Source organism: Dromaius novaehollandiae, chromosome 15, assembly GCF_036370855.1.
Source record: "Dromaius novaehollandiae isolate bDroNov1 chromosome 15, bDroNov1.hap1, whole genome shotgun sequence".
NCBI classification, from domain to species: domain Eukaryota; kingdom Metazoa; phylum Chordata; class Aves; order Casuariiformes; family Dromaiidae; genus Dromaius; species Dromaius novaehollandiae.
The window spans coordinates 21,627,087-21,648,550 of NC_088112.1; the positions used below are offsets into that span (position 1 = coordinate 21,627,087).

The window sequence follows — 21,464 nt, forward strand, 5'->3', positions numbered from 1 at the left end:
CGTCCCTCCCCTCCCCGCGCTGCCCCTGGTCCAGGCGCAGAGGCCTGGCATCCCGGAGCAAAGCAGCAATAATCTGCAACGAGCAACAAGCACAGAAATAAACGGAGGGCTGCAACACTTTAACTGCCGTGTGCTTTTGCCGGGGGCTGTAGGTGGAAGTAAGAGTGCGGACAGGAGTGATCTGGGGCTCGGGGAAGGGCTTCCAGTGCCGCAGGAGAAGCACACCGTCCTGCACTGCGGGGCTGGGAGCGCGCTGGCGATGGCCGGAGTGCCCGGCTGGAGTGTCGGCAGTGAGCCAGAAGGCTCCAGGACAAGGTGTTCAGTCGGACACAGCCGCTCCGCTGTTCGTGTGTTGCTACAGGATTACTCAGTGCTTCACTGCCCGCAGAGGTGCCTGCGCTAAGGGAGTCATTTAGCCCCAAAAATGCATAACCCGGAGGCCCGGCGGGCGAGCGGGGAGCTGCGGGCGGGCGGGCCGAGCTCTGGGAATAAGATTTAACATAAACTGCAGAAAACGCTGCGTGCAGAAAACTTGCAGCGAAGGGGGGAGCCGAGGAGAGCAGTCACGCGGGCCGGGGCCGGACGGGGCGGGCCGGGGGGGGCCGGACGGGGCGGAACCGGGGTGGGACGGGACGGGACGGGACGGACGAGGCCGGGGCCGGGCGGGTTCCGCCGCGCGCAGCCGCCGCTCCCGCAGCACCGGGCCGAGCCGAACCGAACCGAGCCCCCATGCGCGGCCGGCCGCAGCGCCCACCCCCGGCGCGGCCCCCCCGGGCGGGTAAGGACGGGCCGTCGCGGGGGGAAGGCGGAGGGGGCGGCGGCGCTGCCCCCCCCCCCGGGGCCGGGGGGCCGCTCGCCCCGTCCGGGGCCGCGGCGGGGGCCGGGGGAGGCAGCCCGGGCTGTGCCAGGCGCTGCTCCGCGGCGGCGGGGAGAGACCAGAGGGTTTCCCTTGGTTTTGACAGCCGCCCCCGCCCGGGAAGCTGGCTCAGAGGGGGGCTATGAAGTGCCCGGGACCTTCGCAGAGCCTGAGACTCGCCCTCTTCCTGGAAAACGCCTTGGCCAGCGAGGCTAGGATTTGGAAAGTGCCAGTTTTCCAGGATCTCATCCTGAAGGTATTTTCCCCTGTCTCCTTTGGAAGCGCCGAAGGGGCCGTGCGGGACGCAGCGCTAGTCCTGCATCTGGTCCCCCACCAAACGCAGAAATCATCTTAGGTGGACTGAGCTTAAGGGATGGAGGGGGGAGGCTCTGTACTTGACTCCTTTTGCCTCTTATGCTCCGTTTAAACCATGATTTAGGGATGCTTCACATTTTGTTTTGACTCAGCCAGTTCTGGGAACTCTGGAGCAGGCAGGTAGGAGCGGACAAGGATTTTAGCCATAAATAAAAATGTCACATTATAGTTAATCATGCTCTACTACTTTGTAGTTCTCTCCTCCTCTGAGTTTCATGCATTCAAGGGGGAGAAGAGAGAATTCAGCGCGGGCTGACCGAAACCAGCCCGCTCCCGGCTGTTAAAGTGAGTCAGTTATCGTAGGAAGCGACGGCACTTGAGGTCCTGCCGCGTGCAGTGGAAACGCTGAGGCTCGGCTGCTTTTGGGAGGTGCTTCAAGATCCCTGGAATAACGCACAAAACGGCCCTGGAAGCCTTGTCCCTTTTTCGCAGTAGCGTAGAAATGCTGTTTTTGCAAGGTATTTTTATTACCAAATGAAGCAAAATAGCAAAATGGATAATGTGAAAGCTTAATGTTGAGCAAATTAGCGGTAAATGTTGCCTGTTCTGTGCAGCTGCTCGGCCCTTTCGGCTACCCTTACGTTAATGCACACCACGGACCACCTGTGGCATTGCAACGGCTGCAAGATTAAAGTCTTTCCTCTTTCCTAAATGCATCCTCAAATAAAATACAAGTAAGAAAAAACTCGAATATATTTTGCATTATGCCCTGGGGCAGGGGCCGTAAACCGAGCTTCTCTGTGGCTCCAAGGCTGAGCAAATTCAAGGGCTGCAAAAAACAAACAAATAAAAAACAAACTTAGAAGAACAAACCAAAATACACTCCTGACCACGGTTTCTCTCCCCGTCGAGGCTGTTTGAATGCAACACGTGCTGCGGCAGAGGCTTCGATCTTTCCTGGAGGGGGAAGTCATGAGCACACTCAGCACCTGGGGAATAAGCTCAGTTTGCTGGTTCGGACCCACGGTGCAAGGGGAAGGCTGGGTGCCCTCAGGTCAGCCCTCCAGTAAAATCCAGTACCGAGGTGCTCCCCAGCACAGCGAGAGCCTGATTGACTGGGCAACATGGACAAGTGCTTAAAACCGCTCAGAAACTTGGTCTTTCCTTCGCTGTGTAGACACAGCCAACAACTTTCTTCATTTCAAGCCTCCAGACATCTTAAATGTTAATTAGAGCACTTAGAATGATTGCAGGCTTCCTTTAGAGATATGTTAACAAAATCATCAAAGGACTAACTGTATTTTTTTTTTTAACTTTGTTTCTTCCCCTCAGGGTACAGATATCTCTCTGCTGTGTTACGAGAAAGTGGTTCTCTGGATTGCAGAAATAAACTCGCAGTTCCAATTTTACCCTGAAACATTTGCCTTAGCTATCAGCATCCTTAACCGGGTACTGGCATCAGTAAAGGTAGGGAATGTCTATCAGCTTTTTTTCTTCCTGGCTGGCTTAATGACTGGACATATAAGGGAGATGAAATCAATTTACACCCCAAGCAGATACTGCTGCTTGGCAGCAGATTTAGGGAGCAGTCAGGGTCTTCGCCGGGGAAGGCTTTTAAGCATGCAAACTCGAGTGTGTGCTGAGGCTCCACTGATTTACAGTCCTTAGTAGAGGTGTTTGTATGAATTGTGGTCCAAATGCTGTGATAAATGCAAAGAACTCATTATCACCTGGTTGTCTCTGCTAAACAGAAAACATTTTCACCAGCACTTTTAATATTTTAGTTTTGAAACCACTATTTTTACCCAAACCGTGGGCCCCTCTTTTTCTGCCACTGAAGTGACAGCAAAGTTATGAATAGAATTAAATCTTGCTGCTCAGTTCTGTTAAGGTCTATACTGGCATTTGGCAAAAGCATATTAGTTAATATCTTACTTAGCTGAGGAGAGGAATAATACTGCATTGTAGATATTCGGCATTGCATAGCCAAAATCACAGGGAACCTTAATAAAACTTGCAGCAAGAAGAGGATTTATTTTGTTTCACTTTGGATTTCCTTGTTGTTTCCAGCTTCAAATGACTCTTACTGCAGCTAAACTAATTCAGAAGCAACTGCAACCTAAATGAAAGTTTGAAACTTGTGTATCTGTAGTAGAATGGCAGTTATTTCCCCCAAGACTGTTATCTTCTCTGCTCAGTGTTTTCTTCTTCTCCCTTCAGGCCCAATTAAAGTATCTTGAGTGCATAGCAATTTCCTGCCTCGTCCTTGCAGCAAAAACCAATGAAGAAGATGAGGTCTGTATGTTTAATTTTAAATGCACTAAGCTCGTCTCTAGTTGTTTTCAAGTTATTTATAGTTCCAAGTCTTTTAACAAGTTGGGCATAATGAAAAGATGTGAACTTGGTTACCCTAAGTAATTCCTGAGGGGGAAAACAGCAACATTTTCAGTTCTGTTTCATCATTGTTTGGAAAAGCCGGGACTTGCATGGATAAAGGACTTGTATGTAGTTCTGCAGTGGATCTGTTTCCCTCCTCTGCCCCTACATGTCTTCTCTCCCTTCAGAATCCAGAGCTTGCAGTGAAGCTTGGTCCAGGTGCAGTCAAAATGTGCATGTACAGTTCTGGGCTTGTGAGCATTGCTAATTCTGTTGCAATAGGTCCTGGGAGGGTAAGGTAGGCAAGACAGCAGAGGTTTTTTCAGAGGAAGCTTAAAATAGATGAGGTTGCTTGGAGTCAAGACTTATTACCGAACGCGTTGAGGAAATGACTCAGGTCTGCACCTCAAGGTGAGCGTGTAAAATCAGCAACTACACATGTAAGTGTGAGACTGCACAGGATAATTTTCCAGTGCTTACAGCTAAAACTGTGTGTCAGAAGTGCACTGACAGACTTCTATGAGCCAAAGAGTCCTTGCAAAGCATTTCAGGTTGCATTTCTCCCCTTTCCTTCATTCCATTTTGGAAAAAAAAGAGCTGTGAGTTACAGCTGGCAACCTAGGAGTTGGAGTCAGACATGCATTTCTCCTTGAATTTCTGCTACAGTGAAATGCTCTCCATAGCCTTTTCTAAGATGTGCTGTCTTGAGGTTATTCTTCTTTTCCCCTCAGCTAGAAAGGAGAAGTCTAGTCAATGACCACAGGAAACAAGGCAAGCACGAACAGCTCTGTAAAACAGGCCAACAGGAAGCCTCCTCCCAGCTCGGCAGACGAGCAAAAGCACCGAGGCTGTACGCAGTGAACCTGCATCACGGAGGCTCGCGGGGCCCCGGCAGCTGCCAGCCGTCCTCTGCCCAGTGGCCTGGGTTCGCAGCCGGGTGCCCCGCCATGAGCCTGCCCAGCCTTTGCTTAGGATTTTGGGATGTGTACAGACTTGTTAGATCCCTTTGCAATACATGGAAACGCACACAGCACTCCGTAGGAAGTTGTCTTCTTTATTTTTTAAAGGTTTTCTTTTCTTTTTTTTTTTTTTTTTTTTTTTTTTTTTTAATACAGGTAATACCATCGGTGAAGATGCTCGCGGTGCAGAGTGGTTGTAAACGCTCTCCAGCTGAGATCTTGAGAATGGAAAGAATTATACTAGATAAGCTTCACTGGGATCTTTACACAGCAACACCAATGGATTTCTTAAACATCGTAAGCACTAAGTTTTTGCAAAGTTTAAATTATTTTTGTTTAAAGAAACAGCTCATTTATCAAATAAGACTAGAAAACATAGATGCGCACACGTACACACACACACATTCTTCCCAAGATGCTCTGCAAGCTGCCTGTTTTTAGCTATCCGCAAGTCTTGTGAAGAATGCTACAGTGAATTTCTTTAAATGTACTAATATTTAAAACCTTCCTCTTTTTTTCAAAAAAATTTACTTCCATTTTTAAAGGACAACTAAAATGGATGTTAAAAAGATTCTCATAATGCTATATGCCATTTTTTTTTTAATACACACTGCAAAAATATTTCTAACTCTTTCCATTCTATTAATACTGTACATAGAAAGCTGTCAGAGTTTTGCTACATTTCACACACAGGTCTTCTTAAACCATTTTCCTTTTCATCCCACTAATAATTCACCCTTGTTTTAGGCAATTAGACCATCCCATTCTGGCACTTAGTTCACATTGCAATTGCTAAATATCTGATAGAAACAAACTGCGTCTTCGAGAAACGATAGTGTGCTAGTAAGGCAAAAATCATGTGATATGAACACATCCTGGATCCCTTTTTATGGTAATGTGCAAATATTAAGCCGTCTCAGGCTGCTGATTGTGAGAACTGCCTCTCCTTAGGTGCTTGTTTCCTCAGTAAATTCAGAGTACAATCATAATTATTGGGTTTAATCCATTTGTATCTGCTGGCCTGAATCGAATCTCCTAGGTAGCAATCTGGATAACATAGAAACTTCAGAAATTGTTAGGAAACACAGACCTTTTACATTCAATATAAGCTCAAAAACAGTTCGATGGTTGGCAGGTACAAACACAAAACACAAAAAAGGTGGCAAACCCTCTAGGCTTCCTGATATGAGTCAAAATTAGTCTGTACTTCTGGTTGATAACATATGAAAACATACAAAGTTCACTGACCTCTGCTTTTTTAAAATATATTTATATATATATCTTTAATCTTCTCTCCAGTTCCATGCCATGGTGATGTCCAGCTGGCCCCATCTACTACACGGGCTGCCTCAGATGAATCCTTCCCGCCACGTCGCGCTCTTGACCAAGCAGCTACAGCACTGTATGGCGTGCCACCAGCTGTTGCAGTTTAAGGGCTCCACGTTGGCTTTGGTGATCATCACCTTAGAGCTGGAGAGGCTGACTCCTGACTGGTTTCCTGTTATTACTGGTCTGCTAAAAAAAGCACAGGTAGGAGTCAAAATGGCCTTTGGTCACAAATACGAGGCCAGGACATCAATAAATTAATAAAGGGCACCTGGGTTTACAACCAACACTGCGCTTCAGCAGACTCCTGAGGAGCGTGTCCACGTTCTGCCTTTGCTGCGGGCCTTGCTAGTGCGAATAGAAGAGGAAATAAAACTGCAGCTGGGAACAAAACCGCACTTAGGGGCTGGGACTGGGGAAAGGGCCTTCCTTTGGGCAGGGAAGGGAGGTTTCCAAGAGCTTGGCCGCAGATGGCTCCCCGTCTCCTGAACGGGGAGGAGATTCTCCCACAGTGGGAGTGTCTGCGAGCACCTAAAAATCTGCCCACCCGTTTTGTCCTCAGCTTCCCACTGAGGACTGCAAGGACTTCTCAGTGCAGTTATGTCGCTTTAAATTATAATCAGTTTGGCTTCTAGTGGTATACACGTTGAAGGTCAGCTCTGTTTCTCTAAACTCTTCTCCAGTTTCATAAAACACATGCTTTTCAACAGATTGTACACCTAGAAGGCAGAAGACGTGGGTTGCCCGCTTACCACAGATTCATCTTCTGGTCTTGCATCTGGTCTTGCCCCTCTCCTCCCTGCAGTACAGCACTGGCCAGAACAGAGTAATTTTTCCCAAACTCACAAAGAATCTGTACTTTCCTTACAGGTTAACAGCACCAAATTCATCCACTGCAAGGAGCTTGTGGATCAAGAGCTGATGCGCTTGCAGCCATCCAACGCTATTTATATTTTCTATCCCGTCAGTCAAGCCATCCAGGCCCACCCCAAGGCAAGGCTGCCCTACCACTGCTCTTCCGAATGGAAGGGTTCCCATCGAGTGAGGCTGAGGAAGGGCCCTCTAAGCCAGCTGGTTTCTACAGCTTTCACGTCTGCTGCAGCCCCAATTCCCGATGACGCCATGGAGGCAGATGAATACTACGATGGATTCAGGCACCTGTACAGTGAGGATAGGGGAGCAGAGAGCGGGAGGGCGAGCGGGGCCAGCTCGTGCCCTCAGCTGAGGCCCGGAGAAGGCAGCTCCCCGTGTCCTCCCCTACAGCCGCCGGAGCGGGACTAGCCGAAACCTTCTGCCTCGGAAGAACTGCAGAACCGGGACGTCCCAGCGAACGGAGGAGCCGACACAACGGAGCAGAAGTACTGCTTTTTTTTTCAGAGGATAATGACAGAACGGTGTTATCTTTCACATCCCTCCTAAACAGTGTTTGCTACCCCCAGTTTTTAACATCATTTCAGTACAGAGGGGAGAGGAGGGACTCGCAATCCTACAACTCAGGGATCAGTTCAGCAAAGGGCTACATGCTGCACCAGAGAGAACCAAATGCCTTGTAGTGTGTTTTGTGTTTTGTTTTTTTAAATAGTTGTGATGAAACGTGGCAGATTCATGTTTCATCCAGCTGATTCGTTGTTCTATCAATGCTAATCCGACTTACCCATGGGAGATGACTTGGGGGAGACTTACCCCATTGGGGAAGGAGGAGCCTCCACTGCTGGTTCTAGACAAAGAAGTCCCAGGTGGGACCAAGGTTTAGATTTAATAGTGAAAAGACCAAGAGCCAAAACTCCCGGTTTTTCCCGGGGCCTTACCTGGGAGCCTGGTGGCCGAGGGCTGTGCTCCTCCCCGGTAAACCTGCTCAAGACCCCCAACAAATTCCCACGTGCTGGGGGAAAAGCCGCTGTGTGCGGCCCTTGCAGACCAGCTTGTGGCATTCAGTTGTTTTGTTTTGTTTTGTCTTCCCAGACTGGACCACGCAAAATGCCTTTAACTAACCCCCCCCCGCCCCCAAAATTAGCTTTTGTTAACAGCTAATCTCCAGAGCAAAACAGTTAAACTGACCTTTGTAGTCTGTCGAAGTCTCTACTGCACTTTTAAAACCGGCCTTACACTTTTTTTTTTTAATAAAGGTTAATTTAAAAACAGGTTTTTTTGTTTTACAACAGGGCCAGGATTTTTAAGCTGTTTTGTTATAACAGTCTGAAGGTATCATCCAAACACTACTGCTCGAGTAGCAATACCACGCGTCGGCGCGGGAGGAGAGCTGCCGGCCTGCCTTCTCCCGGCTCCCCGTCTCACCTCGTAGGAGCAAAACTCCCAGACTCTGGGCTGCGCAGGACGGACATCCCGGGCAGCAGGGACGGCTTCCCGGAGCGTCACCGCTGGCTCTTGCCAGAACTGGCCCTGGAAAATGTGAGTTTTGTGTGTCTGCAGGGAGCAAGCCATGCTTTGCTTTCTAAACCACAAAATCCTACGAGCGCGGGCGGCGCGGAGGCTGGATGCTACCTCTGCCGAAAGCCGGACGGCTGCTCGACCCCGGTGCCGCACGGCGCTGAAGCGGGCACCTGACCGGCTCTGTCACTGCGCAGCGATGCCGACCAAAGCACAGATGTGACACGAGCACTGAGCCAGCTACGCCCAAACCACCCCGAGTCCCCCCAGCCCCACGGTTCCCGTCCACGAAGCACGGACCACGGGCGGTTAAAGCACATCACACCGCGCCGCCCGCCCCGGGTCAGCCTTCAGGGAGACCTCCACACCCCGCGCGTGGGGGCCTGCGGACGCCTTTGCTGGTTTAATTCAGCTGGAGCAGTACTTACGGTTCAGGTGGCAGAAGGGGACGGTTAGCTCGAGCGATGCATCAACCCGCGGCAGCTTCCAGCGACCCCCTCGTCAAGGCACGCGAGTCTGATCCCACGCGCGGCCCCAGCCCCGAACGGAGCTCCATCGGGTCTCCCGAGAAATTCGGGCAAAGCTCTCGCGCCCAACGCACCTGCCCAGCTGCGAGTCTAACCCGGCCACCCTGGCTTGCAGCTCTGGACTGGTTTGCCTTCAGAGAGAGCACACGCAGGTACAAAATAGTCATGGAGAAAAAGCAAAGGGCGTTTCACGGCACGGCTCAGCCCACCAGTGGCGGGTTGCCTGGCCTTCTGCCTCCTGCCTCCCCATCGCTCCTGCCTCCCCATCACTCCTGCCTCCCCACGCACCACCACCGAGACACTGGTTGGCCCCCAACCCTGCTCCGGGCTCCCGATCGGTTGTTTTTGGGCCACCTACCTGCCACGCTCGGACACGTTTCCACAGCCTCATTTACACCGAGGGCAGCGCGAGGTTTGGTGCCCGGCCCCGAGGAAGCCCCCGGGGGCAGCGGCCGGCTCCTGCCTCCCCCCGGCACGGGGGGGCTGCCGAGGCCAGGTCTCCCACGCGCCGGGGAGGGGGGCAACGCTGCCGGCAGCTGCCAGCCCGGGGTGCATTGCATCCCCAAATATACAGGGTAACGGGGTTCATGGGGGGGAAACTGGAACTTGGACAGCAAATACATTTAATGTACAAAATGTGTTTTTGACATAGGTTTGTTTAACAAGTCAGTTTTGTGTTTATTAAACCCAACTTTGGTACAAGCAGGTCATTCCTGCGATTAGTTTACAAGTTTTAAAAACAAAACTAAAACTATATGGCTTCACTGTAGTCCTGGGTGAAGTCAGGGAGGGGCACAGAGATGACTGCATTATTCTTTTTTCTTTTTTTTTTTGCTTTTTTTTCCCCTCTTTTTTTTTTTTTTTAACAGGCACTTGCCTGCAGAGACGTGAGGCTGTTGCAGACACAGACTCACAGCCAGGAACACCGAGCCGCCAGCTTCGCGCTGCTTCCCCTCGTTAACAAATTGCATTCATTCATTATTGCCACCCGCACCAAGGGCCCAGCGGGGACAGGGAGCTTGGGAAGGGGCTTCAGCCACGCGTTATCCCTGCAAAAACTACACGGATGAAGGGTTGGGGGATTTTGGTTACAGAAGCCGTAAGTCTACTGAAAAAAGCTATTAACGAGTTATTGCTAGGAAGGGCCGGGACGGTTGGTTAAGGCCGTTAAGAGGTTTTCTAGTTAGTCCCAAACCTCGGCGAGGAGAGGAGCAAACGACAATCCCGTTACGGCAACAGCTTCAGCAGCGAGCTGAGAACCGGCCTCACGCTACCCCCACGTTGCTCCTCTCCCACTCGGAGGTCTGGCCACGGTGTTAGGTACGTGGTGTGGGTTCCCACCCGGAGATTAGTGTCTCCGTTAAGTGCAAGCCATGCATCAGCCTTAATTAGCAACTTATCTTTTGGCTAGTAGCTTAGATTTCAACTTTATCAAGAAACCTGATCAAGCCAACTCTTCCCCAGAGTCCTTGCTACATAATCTCTTCTGTGCAATATATTGCAAGCATTAAGGTGAAAGCACCAATTAACTTCTTCTGCATGAGATGTTTTGGCCTTAATAAATCTTCTAATTAACATATCTTCCTGATGTTATGGAGCAGGCACTGGGAAGACTAAAAAAGCTACAGAAAGAACAGAAGAGAATCAATACTTAACTTTCAGTTATTTACATTAAGTGCAGACAGCAAGAAAGGTCAAAGTACAACTCCAGCGCACGCCGCCTGATAACGTGTGGGGTGGGGTACCCAGGAGACACGTTTGACTTCAAACCATCCCAACTTGGGGAAGTTTTTACGGCAGCCAAGCTCGTGTTTGGAACTGGTAACCAGAGGGTTGATTTAAAACTTTAATGAGGAAGGAGAGCTGGAGGAGAGCACCCGGGCAGCCAGCCACTACGGGGACGCGGGGTGGGCCCCGCTTCCACCACGACCGTGCTGCTCGGGACCAGCGGCCCCCCAGGCTGTAGGACAAGCAGAGCATCCACCTCACTGTAGGAATGTTTTTAATAATAATATTTTGCCTTTCTCATGCCTTTGCAAGCATTTCTAGTAGCTTTCTACATGTATTAATGAATGAATAATCTTAACATCACTCCTGCAGAGAAACACTTGACGAGGTAGGTGACCAAGTGCCCCTCTGCCTCCCTCCGCTCTCCCGAGGAGGCCTCCCGTACCTGGACGCGCTCCCTCTTCCCTGGTCTCCTAAAACATTTGGCTTTAAAAGTATTTGGAGGGAAAGAGTTGCAAGACATTTCAGAGACCACTTGCCATCAACTGCTACTCCCTATTCAGGCTTATCCTTCAAAAATGAAAAAGCCCAAGCGATGGGAACGGGCTGCACACCAAGCAAGCAGAACTGCCCCCACCCCCGAAACAAGCTGCATATTACATGTAAAAAGCGAAGATCTCTCTCATACAAGCCAACTCCTGCAGCAACAGCACAGCCCTCTCATTTCTAACAAGATTTCAGAGGCGGCCAGTACCACCAGCTTCTTGTCGTCCTTGAAACTGGGGCTGCAGAAGCAGCTTCAGCAGGGGCTGTGCATCAGCCAAGCTCCCCCTTCCGCTTTGTCCTCTTTAGGGGCAGACTGATCTCATAGTCCAGTGGCAAACAAAAATCAGAGGTCCTAGATAAGCCGAATGTAACTTCATAGGCAGCAATGCCCCAGAGGACATGCACCAAAACCAGGCAGAACTTCACCAGCCAACCGCCCCGAACCGCGCGAGAGAGGAGGTGAGGTGCTGTCCCCAGGGGTCTGGCGCGATGGCAAAGGTCCCTACTTTTATTTCGGAAGGCTCCCAGCAGTCGTGCAGGTACTGCCCAGGTCCAGGCAGGCTTTCAACCATCACACATCACCATTTCAATAGAGATCCACTAGATAGCAGGGGAAATCCACCGCTAAATAAATGACACCACAAAACTCAAAATAAATGTGAGATTTAATAAAAGAAAAAAAAGTACAAAGTGAGTGGAAAGAACTGAAAGTCAAACAGCAACAAAAAAACACCCCAGCACGCTGTGGATGGCAGACGCGGCAGACGGGGAAGCGCGCGGGCTCCTCCGCGGCGGCTCCCAGCCCTTCTCCACCTCGCGGGCCCGGCTGCGCCCGGCACCGTGCCTCCTACACAACTCCCAGCCCTTCCAAACACATGGTAAATATGAAAGCAGACAACACACAGGGTGGTAAATCTTTACATGATTAAAAAAAAAAAAAAGACAGTTTTTCCCATTAATACCAACCTTGTACAGATACACGTATACAACAGCTGGAAGATGTGCAACTGAACAGCTTCAGCTATTTCTAAAGGGTTTCTCTCACTTCTTCTAGCCTACAGGACGTAAGTCTTCAGACTGCAGTGAGATTAGCATCGCAATGGGTTCGTAACTTGTTAAATAACAATAAGATAGAGAACTACCCTATATACCACATATTTAATCTCATCTCAGCCCAAAAGGGAAAAAAATCAAGTACTAGAGAAATTAAAAAACAACAAAAACACCTCAGTCCTGTTGGGGAAGTGATTATGTTACCTGCTCTAAAGAGTGGAGTGGCCATGATGAAGTTAAGGTCAACAAAAAACTACATGGAGAAAGGATGTCCGTCACGACAAAGTCAATGTATATATAATAGTCATCATTAAAATAGTTACATACATTCTGAATGTCTTCATCAGAAATAGCTGGAAATTTCTCCACAATGCCCATGGATTTTGGAGTTTTTACTCTTTCATTGCTATCATTATTCTTAACTACCAGCTATTCTAGTGGGGAAACAAAAAAAAATCTCTGAGGAGCCAGGTCAGAGAGAAACCATTTGCATAGATGTTGCTGGCAGCAGCACGAGATCAGGAGAAAACTATCGGCTGGAAACCCGACCGCGAGGCAGCCGCTGGCACGCGCGGTATCAGCGCTCGGGATTTTATTCCAGCCTTCTGCAACACTGAGAGGGAAAGCGAGGAACCGAGTAGTGTTGCTTACCCATGCAATTAGTGCACCAGAGTTTCTCATGAGTAAGAACCAAAATCACGCTCCTCATCTGCCACGCAAGTGGGCTTTAGTCCCTGGGGAATTTGCATCGTCTTCTTGTATGCAACAAGACCTCGTGTTCCTTGTATGCTTCTCTTAGAAAAACACATTAACCCCCATAACAACTGACAATTACTCTTTATAATATATCTAGATTAGAGGCACAGCCTTAAAAATTAAATGTTCAGCTTTCAGCAGACTCTTAAGTGCGCATAATTCTTTACTCTTTTAAAAAATGGTCTGTTCTAAAATGTACCTGTGAAATTTTCATGAGGTTCTTTCATACAAGCATCGAGCAACACTGACATGATTTTCAATATATTCACATAAAAGGCCAATGTCTATATGAAAACAGTTCAACACCTGAGTATATATTTAAAAAAAAAAAAAAAAAAGAGCTGCTTTAATGGGATATGCAAGTTATAGAACCTCATTTTACAATCCAGCAAAATGCTGCCTCCAAACAGACCTGCCAAGGCTCAGATGCAAAGCTGTGCACCTCTGTTTAACAGTCAAACACGGAATTTGCTAACATATTAGCTTAAAGACAAATATGGAAAAAAAAGAGAAGTCCTATAACATTAATAAGTAAATAAAATGCACACGCTCACACAACTAACACTTAGCCAGCCAGTGTTTTTTATAAACTCTAAACACACTACATGGGCACGAATATATTTGCTTTCTTTTAGCCCATTATCTGATGGAATTGGGTCTTGTTTTTCCTTAGCAACACAGCTAGTGAGTCTCTGTCCAGTTACTGTCCTGCCTCACTGCAGAATGGTTGGAATGGAAAAAAGTAATATTGATCCCAATAATTCCTGTGAGCGCAGCTGCCCAGGAAAGCACGGCTCGGCGTGACAGAAGTGCTAAAGAAAACACCTTTTCGGAGGAATATAGGGCATCAGCATCAATATCAGCATAAATATCATGCATAGTCTCAATATCGGGGGATTCTCCTTGCCAGGCACATGTTTACGGATGCCTTTTTTGTTTGTTTTCAACAATCTAAAAGTAAAGACGACCGATTAAATAGTTCTTCCGCAACAGTAAAGCACACTGGTAAATGACAAGTGAAGTTACACAGATCCTGCAATTCCACATTATACAACAGCACACTCTTATGAAAAATCTTCCTAATTAAATGTTCTACTTTAGCTGTAAAGAAAAATCAAAACATTGTCACATGAATTTTATTAACCACTCTCTCTATATATATTTTACATGACATAGAAAGTGTTGAGAGAAATTCAGGATTAAAATAGATAATTACTGGAATGGCGGTTACTCAGACTATGATTCCCAGGGCAGAAGTTCAGAGCACTGGGGTTTTCACCCGTTCCAAGTTTATTCAAATCAAGAATTTTGTTGGAAAAATAAACGTTTCTGCCTTCCTCAGACACCTCCCCAGAGCTGGGGAAGGTGTACGAGGGGACAGAGGGGAAAGGCCAAGCCAGCTCTCAGCACTCACCTTAGCCAGTAAAAAATAGCCTAGAAAGCAAGGATTTAGCTGGTGGGTGAGAGGAGTTCAGGCAGTTACGGTCACTTTATACGTGGCTGCTTAATCACTAGGTTTAGAACAAAACTCCTCCTCGCTTTGGGGATTAGTTGGCTTTGTTTAAACAAAAAGAAAAGAGTTATATAGTAAGTTTACTTCCTTAAAACCTACTGATAAGTTAACAGCAAGTCGTTACACTGCCACCGCGGGAGATGCTCATTTTCTCTTTCACTTTGGTCCACTCACACACTGCTAGGACAGAAGGATGGCAAGGTGGGAACGCACGCAACTTAACACCCGAAAGTACCAAGTCCGCTCGGGGCCTGAAAGTCTGTGTGTGATTAACTGAAAGAAACAGAACAAAACAAAAAAGCATGAATTAAAGTTATGAAAATTAAACAAAAGCAAAACGTAGTGAAATATGTTACAAAAAAAAGAAGAAAAAGGCCACGCACAGAAAGATGAGACGATAAGAGGTTCAACTACCTTTTTTAAAATAAAAACATGAAGAATTACCTCCCCATCAAATGCCTCCGTCTTTCCCCCTGCTCCCCGTGGTTACCCCCCCGCGGGGGGTGCAAGCCCCTCTGCACGAAGGCAGATGGGGGCCCAGCTCGCCGCCCAGCTCGCGCATCCTGCTAGCCCCAACGCCATCCGCGAGCTCGGCGTAAAACCCAGCTCCTGGGAGCACCACGGGTGGGCCGGGCCGGGACCCCGCTCCCTCCTCATCCTCCCGGGCCGGGCTCCCCCAGACTCCCGGCACTGCTTGATCTCTCCCCGAGGAAAAGGGTCTGGGAAGACAAGCCACTGGCACGGCGAGGAAGAGGAGCCCATCCGAGAACTTCTGGTTGGGAACTCAGTTATCCTGCTGGAGCAGAAACCCCCGGACGCCCCTTCTGTAACTGGCCGCGTTTTTACCCGTGGTTACCCCCCCGCGGGGGGTGCAAGCCCCTCTGCACGATGGCAGATGGGGGCCCAGCTCGCCGCCCAGCTCGCGCATCCTGCTAGCCCCAACGCCATCTGCGAGCTCGGCGTAAAACCAGCTCCTGGGAGCACCACGGGTGGGCCGGGCCGGGACCCCGCTCCCTCCTCATCCTCCCGGGCAGCCAGGCTCCCCCAGACTCCCGGCACTGCTTGATATCTCCCCGAGGAAAAGGGTCTGGGAAGATGAGCCACTGGCACGGCGAGGAAGAGGAGCCCATCCGAGAACTTCTGGTTGGGAACTCAGTTATCCTGCTGGAGCAGAAACCCCCGGACGCCCCTTCTGTAACTGGCCGCGTTTTTATTTCCTCACAGCGGTCTCCACAGCAAGCAGCCAGGGTCGCACGGAAACCCAGCCCCAAACCACCTTCTTGCCTTAATCGATTATTTTATTCCTAGTAACAGCAGCCTCAGGGCTCTTGTCCCTCCTTGACAGCGCTGGGGACCCGAAGAGCCTCCTCGCCCTCCCGCCCCAGCACCGGAGGTTTCACTGCTGTTTCACCCCTGTTTTCAGCACAATATTTTACAAGCCATTCTGGATTCAGTGCATGTCGACAGATGTGCAGAAAAAGCTGTTTTGGAACCGTTTCTAACACCAACACATTTACATTCCAAGCAAATATGTAAAATACATACTGTTATCTCCCGCGGGAAGAAACAAATTACGGCATGTCAGCACGCAGGACAAGCTGCCCCGCTACTACGCTTCGCTTCAGAGAAATGACAGAGCACAAGATCTCATCAGCAGCGTGATGCCGAACGCTGTGCTGTCAAGAGCAAACCCAGGGTGTTGCTGCTCTTGATGCTCTTTTTCTTTTCATCATTAAAATGATCAGACAGCATTGCCGCGAGCTGCTCTGGATTTGATAGATGGTAATCTGAACATTTAAGTTTCTTTGTGCAAGGAACAAAAAAAAAAAACCTGCTGGAATAACAGTTACCAGTCTGCGTGATGGTTCACTTCCCAATTTGTTCTCAAACGAGTGTTTTTTGAAGACTGACTTGAAGAGAAGCAGAATTATCCTCCCTTTTTTTAACCTGTTTTCCCCATTCCTGCTCTATCATTGCACAACCAGGCAGCTGAAAGAGCATTACTTACACACCCTGGCTCCACAGTCCTACTGGCTTCAGCAATGTCAGTTTAGATGCTACTTGCAGCAAGCTAAGAATTCCTCCTCTACGGGAAAACCGCTTTCGCAGCAATTCAGAATAAGCAGAACTGTATCTCAGAGCCCTATTTCACACGGAGCCCTAATGAATCTCCACTGCATCTTCATCCTAAGCTGCTCTGTTTCCTTCTTCATAGCTCTGCCTCTAAAAAATAAAGTGATAGCACTCTACAAAGAGGGCCCCAAAGCTACAGGTCACAGCAAGGCGGTGCACAGCGGGGGACCACACCTGGAAGACACTAAAACTGTGTCAAGACAGTCCCCCACTTCTCTCTGCCGAGGAGGAGATGCAGGTTATTTCTAGCCACCTTCCCGTCTGCCTGCAGGAGCAAACCATTCCCGCAGACCCTCGAGCCGGCTATCGCAGAGGCAAAAATGAATATCACCAAACTCTGAGGCTCTGGAGAACGGCCCAGAATTGAGAAGCCCATTTGCAGCCACCACAGCTTCTCCAGGGCAGTGCCTGGGCACAGCAGGGCCCATCTCTCCCTTCCTTTAGGCAGGGAGTCAGAAGAGTGGCACAAACAGGACTCTAAAATCCACATTTCTGATTGCTGTCCAAGCAATTGAGAAAAGCAGCTGAAAATACACCCAGTGGCAAAGGAGAATGATCTGAGTTAGATCACTTACTTTTTCTTGTCTTTGTCCTTCTTCAGCGGCTGCTGTGAGGTAGCCTGCAAGGATTGGGACTGCAAGGTTTCCACCGCTACTTTCCGCCTGTTGAAGGCATTCATCTCGTCTTCCAGCTCCCTCCTCTTCTCCTCCACCTTCCTCTTCTCCTCCTGGTGTATCCTCTTTAAGTGCTCAAATTTCTCATGCAGCTGGCAGGAGAGAGGCTCCCTGATTATCGCAGCCACCCCCCTGCCAGGCTGCGCTCCCTCAGCCCTGCTGCCCCGGGGGGGTAATCCCAGGTCCCACGCGCGTCCCCACCGCGTTACACCCCCCCAGCCTAGCTGACGGGGCACCAGACGGCCAGGGCCTCTGCAACGTGCAACAGCTGTGGCCACTTCACCAAAGCGGCGAAGAGACAAATTCAGCTCTGCCCGTCACCGTGTATCAGGGCAGGAGAAAGTGAGAGCCCTGGGCAGGGTACAGAGGACTCAGCTCAGTTCTCAGCCCTGCCACGGGGCTGGGGACACCGTGGGCTCTCCCAGTCCTCGCTGGTTTGAGGAGGGTCAGCCTATTTCCAGTCGTGACAGCTGCCCATGCCTTCACACCACGGAGCTGGAGAAATCCAGCCCAGCTGCCCCATTTACTCCGCTGTCCATTAAGTCTTCAAGGGTTAAGCTGATTGGACACAACTGCTCACCGAGACATCCTGCACTGCCTTTCGCGATCACACCGCAGCCTAGCCTTGCACACGCTGCACAGAGGGGAAGATGATTGTTTCGGAGACACCCAAATCAGCAAGGCTCTTTTGAAAACACCACCCCGTGTCCCCTCCTGCGAGCGGGCAAAGGTGTGCATTTGTGCTTTCGCCTGCTCAACAGCTGCATGTGCTTTAGAGGATTCATACGCTGCCCAGACCCAGATCCTACGGCTGACTCTGTATTTTGGGCTCTTCTCACAGGTTTTTGGCACACCCACCTCTCTCTCCTTCTCCTTCAGCTCTGCCTCCGTCTCCTTGACTTTGTTAACAAACATTTGTCTCATTTCTTCCTCTTTCCGCTGGAGCTCGCCCAAGAATTCCTTTCTTTTGGTCTCGTACGTTTCTTGGAGGCTGGGTAAGAAAGCAAATGAAATCCAGACTCTTTGGACACCAGTGACCAGGGATGCGGAAACGCGTGCCTGTCCGTGTTGCTTAAAGACAAACCGGAGGAGGCAACACCACCAAAGCCAGACGCAAAGTTCAAAACCAGGGCTAGTACATGGCAGCCCAGCACTGGGGGTACGGCCTACAAACCTGCCACTTTCTTCGGGTGTCGACACCCAACTGTTGCTATAAACTGCTGCTAAACGCGCAGGCCGCTCACCTGAACGGCTGGCTGTCCGGATCCGTGTCCTTGAAGCCCATCTCCTCCAGCTTGCACCTCCGGTACAGCTCGTAGTGGCGGGTGTGAGTCTGCTCCCGAAGATCCTCCATGTTGACTCGAATCAGCATTTCTCTCAGTTTCACAAAGTCGCAGTGACTCTCATTCTCAACTGATTGAACAAAGCGAAAAGTCAGCCAACGGCGCGCAGCAGAGGGAGGGGAGAAGCACAAATGCACGCACAGAACAACCCCAGGTTCCCCTCCCAAGGGCCTGAACGCGAGGCAAAGGCTCGCGGAGCCTTCCTTACCTTGCACCACGCCCCACGGGTACTGCCGCGCTCGCACCAGCTTGTTCCCAACTTTCACCTCCTCCGTGCTGCCAACCACGGCAAAGGGCAGGTGAGCCTGAAACACAACCGACACGGGGGCTCAGGGTGGGGGCTGAGCTCTCCCAGGCATCGGCCTGACCACCAGCTCCCCCGCGCCCAGGCACGGAATCCACTCCGGAGCAATCCTTCCTCCGAGGCCCCGAATCGCCGATGCTCGGCACGCAGGCGCTCTGCTGAGAGCTGGGATGTTGCGGCAGGGAGCAGCACGGGATCGCAGTGCAGCTTGCTGGCTGGCTTTGCGACTGAACGGGACAGGGAAATACTGTAGGAAAGCCCTGTTCCTTGCTGATCCTCCTCTATCTGCAGGTCAGGTTGTCCCTGCAACCATAGTCCCTGCACGCATCAAGAGCGGGCGCTTGCTGCCGCGCGGAGAGCACGAGCAAAGGCATCCGTAAACAGGCCTTGGCACGGCGATGTGTGCGTGGGCATCGGATGGGACATTTGCAGGATACGACGTGTGCTCGTTGCTCTGTGAGACGACAGAGCATCAGGCGCAGTTAGGAAATAGGGCATCGTCCTCCAGGCAACGTCCTCAGCTTTGTTTAGCGCAGGAAAGCAGCCAGCGGAGCAGGCGCACGGCTCTTCGAGCGCGTCTGCGAGGTTCACGAATGCAACGCACTGCTCCCTCCCAGTCTTCCAGCGCAGGCACAAACGTCTGAGTATTTCTGCATCTAGAAAGCTGCCCCTTCCCCAAGCCCTGCTATCTCGCTGCAAGGCAAACTTCAATTAGGAACACGTGCTTTTTTCCCCATTCCTCCTTCACGTCATCGCCACTTTCCTCTGCGGTGGCGGCGGAAAACCACGGACCAGGAGCTGCCGCGGCCGCAACACAGCCCCGTCCCAGGCTCCCACCCCGCAAAGCGCCGCTTCGCTGCGTCGGATCGAGACAGGTTTCCCTCCGTCTCCCGCCGAGTTCAGCGGGACGAGGCAGACGAAATCCTTAGCGTTTAGGAGGAAACGAACTCAGAAGCGCAGAACTGGTGGAGGAGCGGCCAAAAATATCTCGAGGGAGAAAATAAGCAAACGTGGTTTTCTTTTTCCTCCCTAATACACACAACTTGTAACCTCAAAGTTTTCCAGCAGCCCGTGAATTCGGCTAATGAGAACTATCAGAGTGAAAGTATACACCTGACTGACCTCAAAACAGTTGTTCTGTTAACTTTCAACGGCCAAAAACAAAACAAGAAAAAACACCCAAAGGGGTTGAAAGAGAAAACGCAAAGCATTTAGCCAGAAAGAGCTTTGCAGGAAAATGTTCATTCTAATGAAAAATCCATTTTAAAAAGTTAACCAGAAATCATTTCAGCTGTTTCTATTCCAGCAGCTAAACTCCTATTTGAGAGACAGGGACAAATTCTAAAAATTGAAAAGAGTTTTTCAGATGCTTAAACCAGCTCTGAATTTGGTCTTCAAGTTTTAAAGAGGCAAAATAACAGAGTACAACAATTTTTCTTTATTGACATTACGTTCTCTCTGTTTAGCCTCCTTAAATCAGAAGGCTAAAGTAAAGCTTAACTATACATTTCTCAGTCAAAGTTTCTCCTGCCTCAAATGAAAAGTAGCCTAAAAGTAGAGAGAGTGAATTTTAGAAGAAAGTATTTTTTAAAAATTAAATAAAATAAATACTAGAGCTGAGCTGAGTGTCTCCAGAGATCCAAGAGATTAAGTAAGAGTCACATTTTAATTAATTCTGTATGCAACAGCCTTAGGCATCTGCCAGACCCACAGCTCAACTTTCAAACAGATTTAGCGTCTAGACAATCCCAAGGAAACCTGCGTTTCAAATGCATTTTTGTGCAGCAGTTAATCTGTCACGACTTCTGGAGGCAACGCAACTGGCAGCGCTACTCACATTCATCACGGAGTTGATCTCGGCGACCGCTTCGTCATCTGTGGGGAACTGGTAGATCTGCACGCCGTTACTGACCAGCTCGCTCATTATCTTTATCTTGAACTTGTGCAACTCGCTCTTGGAGATGGTGTCCGCCTTGGCGATAATCGGGATGATGTTCACCTGCAGCAGGAGGAAAGGAAAAACAACCGGGTGAGCAACACAGCCGGGAAGGCAGCTCCGCGGGGAGCCTGGCGCAGGCTGGGTGCTACCCCGGGGCGGCTGCTCGGCGTTTCCCAGCTCCGCGACGGTGCTGCGCTTTGCACGCGAGCCGCGGCACCGGCCCAGCTGAACACTAGAGGGAAGAGTTGGCCAGGATTACAGTTTGACTGCGAGACTTCCAGATAAACTGAAGGCAAACACCCTGCAATAAACACATACGATGAACAGATCAAAGCCTCTGCCCCCGCCTATGTATTTTGTTACACACTGAGGCGGAGACACTATAGCTGTCACCTCTCGAGCTGTCACCTATCCGGATCCGCAGGCTGTGCTGAAAGGCCGCTTGAGAAGACAAGCGCAAGGATGAAACGCTGCAGCAAGATGATGCGAAACCTTCCCATGCTTAACAAGAAAGAGCGGGGGTGTCTCAGACACTTCTCCAGCAGCTGCAGAGCTTTTCACAAAACACCGCGTGGTTTCATCAGACCAGGTTTCACGCAGGTCCCAGGATCCAGAGCAAACGAGGGCCACAGCCCGCATCCGTGAGGAGGGATGCTGCCCACTGAGGACCGCATCTGAGCCCACAGCCTCCATCCGTGAGGAGGGATGCTGCCCACTGAGGACCGCAT

The 21,464-nt window shown here is 50.0% G+C and overlaps 2 protein-coding genes across 8 annotated transcripts in view; one reads left to right on the plus strand and one right to left on the minus strand.

The window, feature by feature from the left end:
* The first annotated feature begins 646 nt into the window (after nucleotides 1-646).
* On the plus strand, nucleotides 647-4,304 carry CCNI2 (cyclin I family member 2). Its single transcript, XM_064521249.1, has 5 exons — nucleotides 647-778; nucleotides 963-1,112; nucleotides 2,504-2,638; nucleotides 3,392-3,470; nucleotides 4,279-4,304. The coding sequence occupies exons 2-5, from the start codon at nucleotides 999-1,001 to the stop codon at nucleotides 4,302-4,304; spliced, it is 354 nt and encodes a 117-aa protein (XP_064377319.1). The 5' UTR covers nucleotides 647-778; nucleotides 963-998.
* Nucleotides 4,305-4,581: 277 nt separating this feature from the next.
* Nucleotides 4,582-21,464, minus strand: part of SEPTIN8 (septin 8) — a 41,418-nt gene continuing 24,535 nt past the window's right edge. For 3 of the 7 annotated variants that reach the window (XM_026118162.2, XM_026118160.2, XM_064521169.1), the window contains 6 exons: nucleotides 20,635-20,796; nucleotides 18,702-18,798; nucleotides 18,395-18,563; nucleotides 18,009-18,141; nucleotides 17,052-17,242; nucleotides 4,582-6,021 (listed from right to left, as the gene is read on the minus strand). In XM_026118162.2, coding sequence (XP_025973947.1) covers nucleotides 5,856-6,021; nucleotides 17,052-17,242; nucleotides 18,009-18,141; nucleotides 18,395-18,563; nucleotides 18,702-18,798; nucleotides 20,635-20,796 — 918 coding nt within the window. In that variant the 3' untranslated portion in view covers nucleotides 4,582-5,855. Of the gene's footprint in view, nucleotides 6,022-7,858; nucleotides 10,370-11,668; nucleotides 14,617-17,047; nucleotides 17,243-18,008; nucleotides 18,142-18,394; nucleotides 18,564-18,701; nucleotides 18,799-20,634; nucleotides 20,797-21,464 lie in introns of those variants that run through there. The other 4 variants (XM_026118161.2, XM_026118163.2, XM_026118164.2 and 1 more) reach the window with 4 other exon arrangements.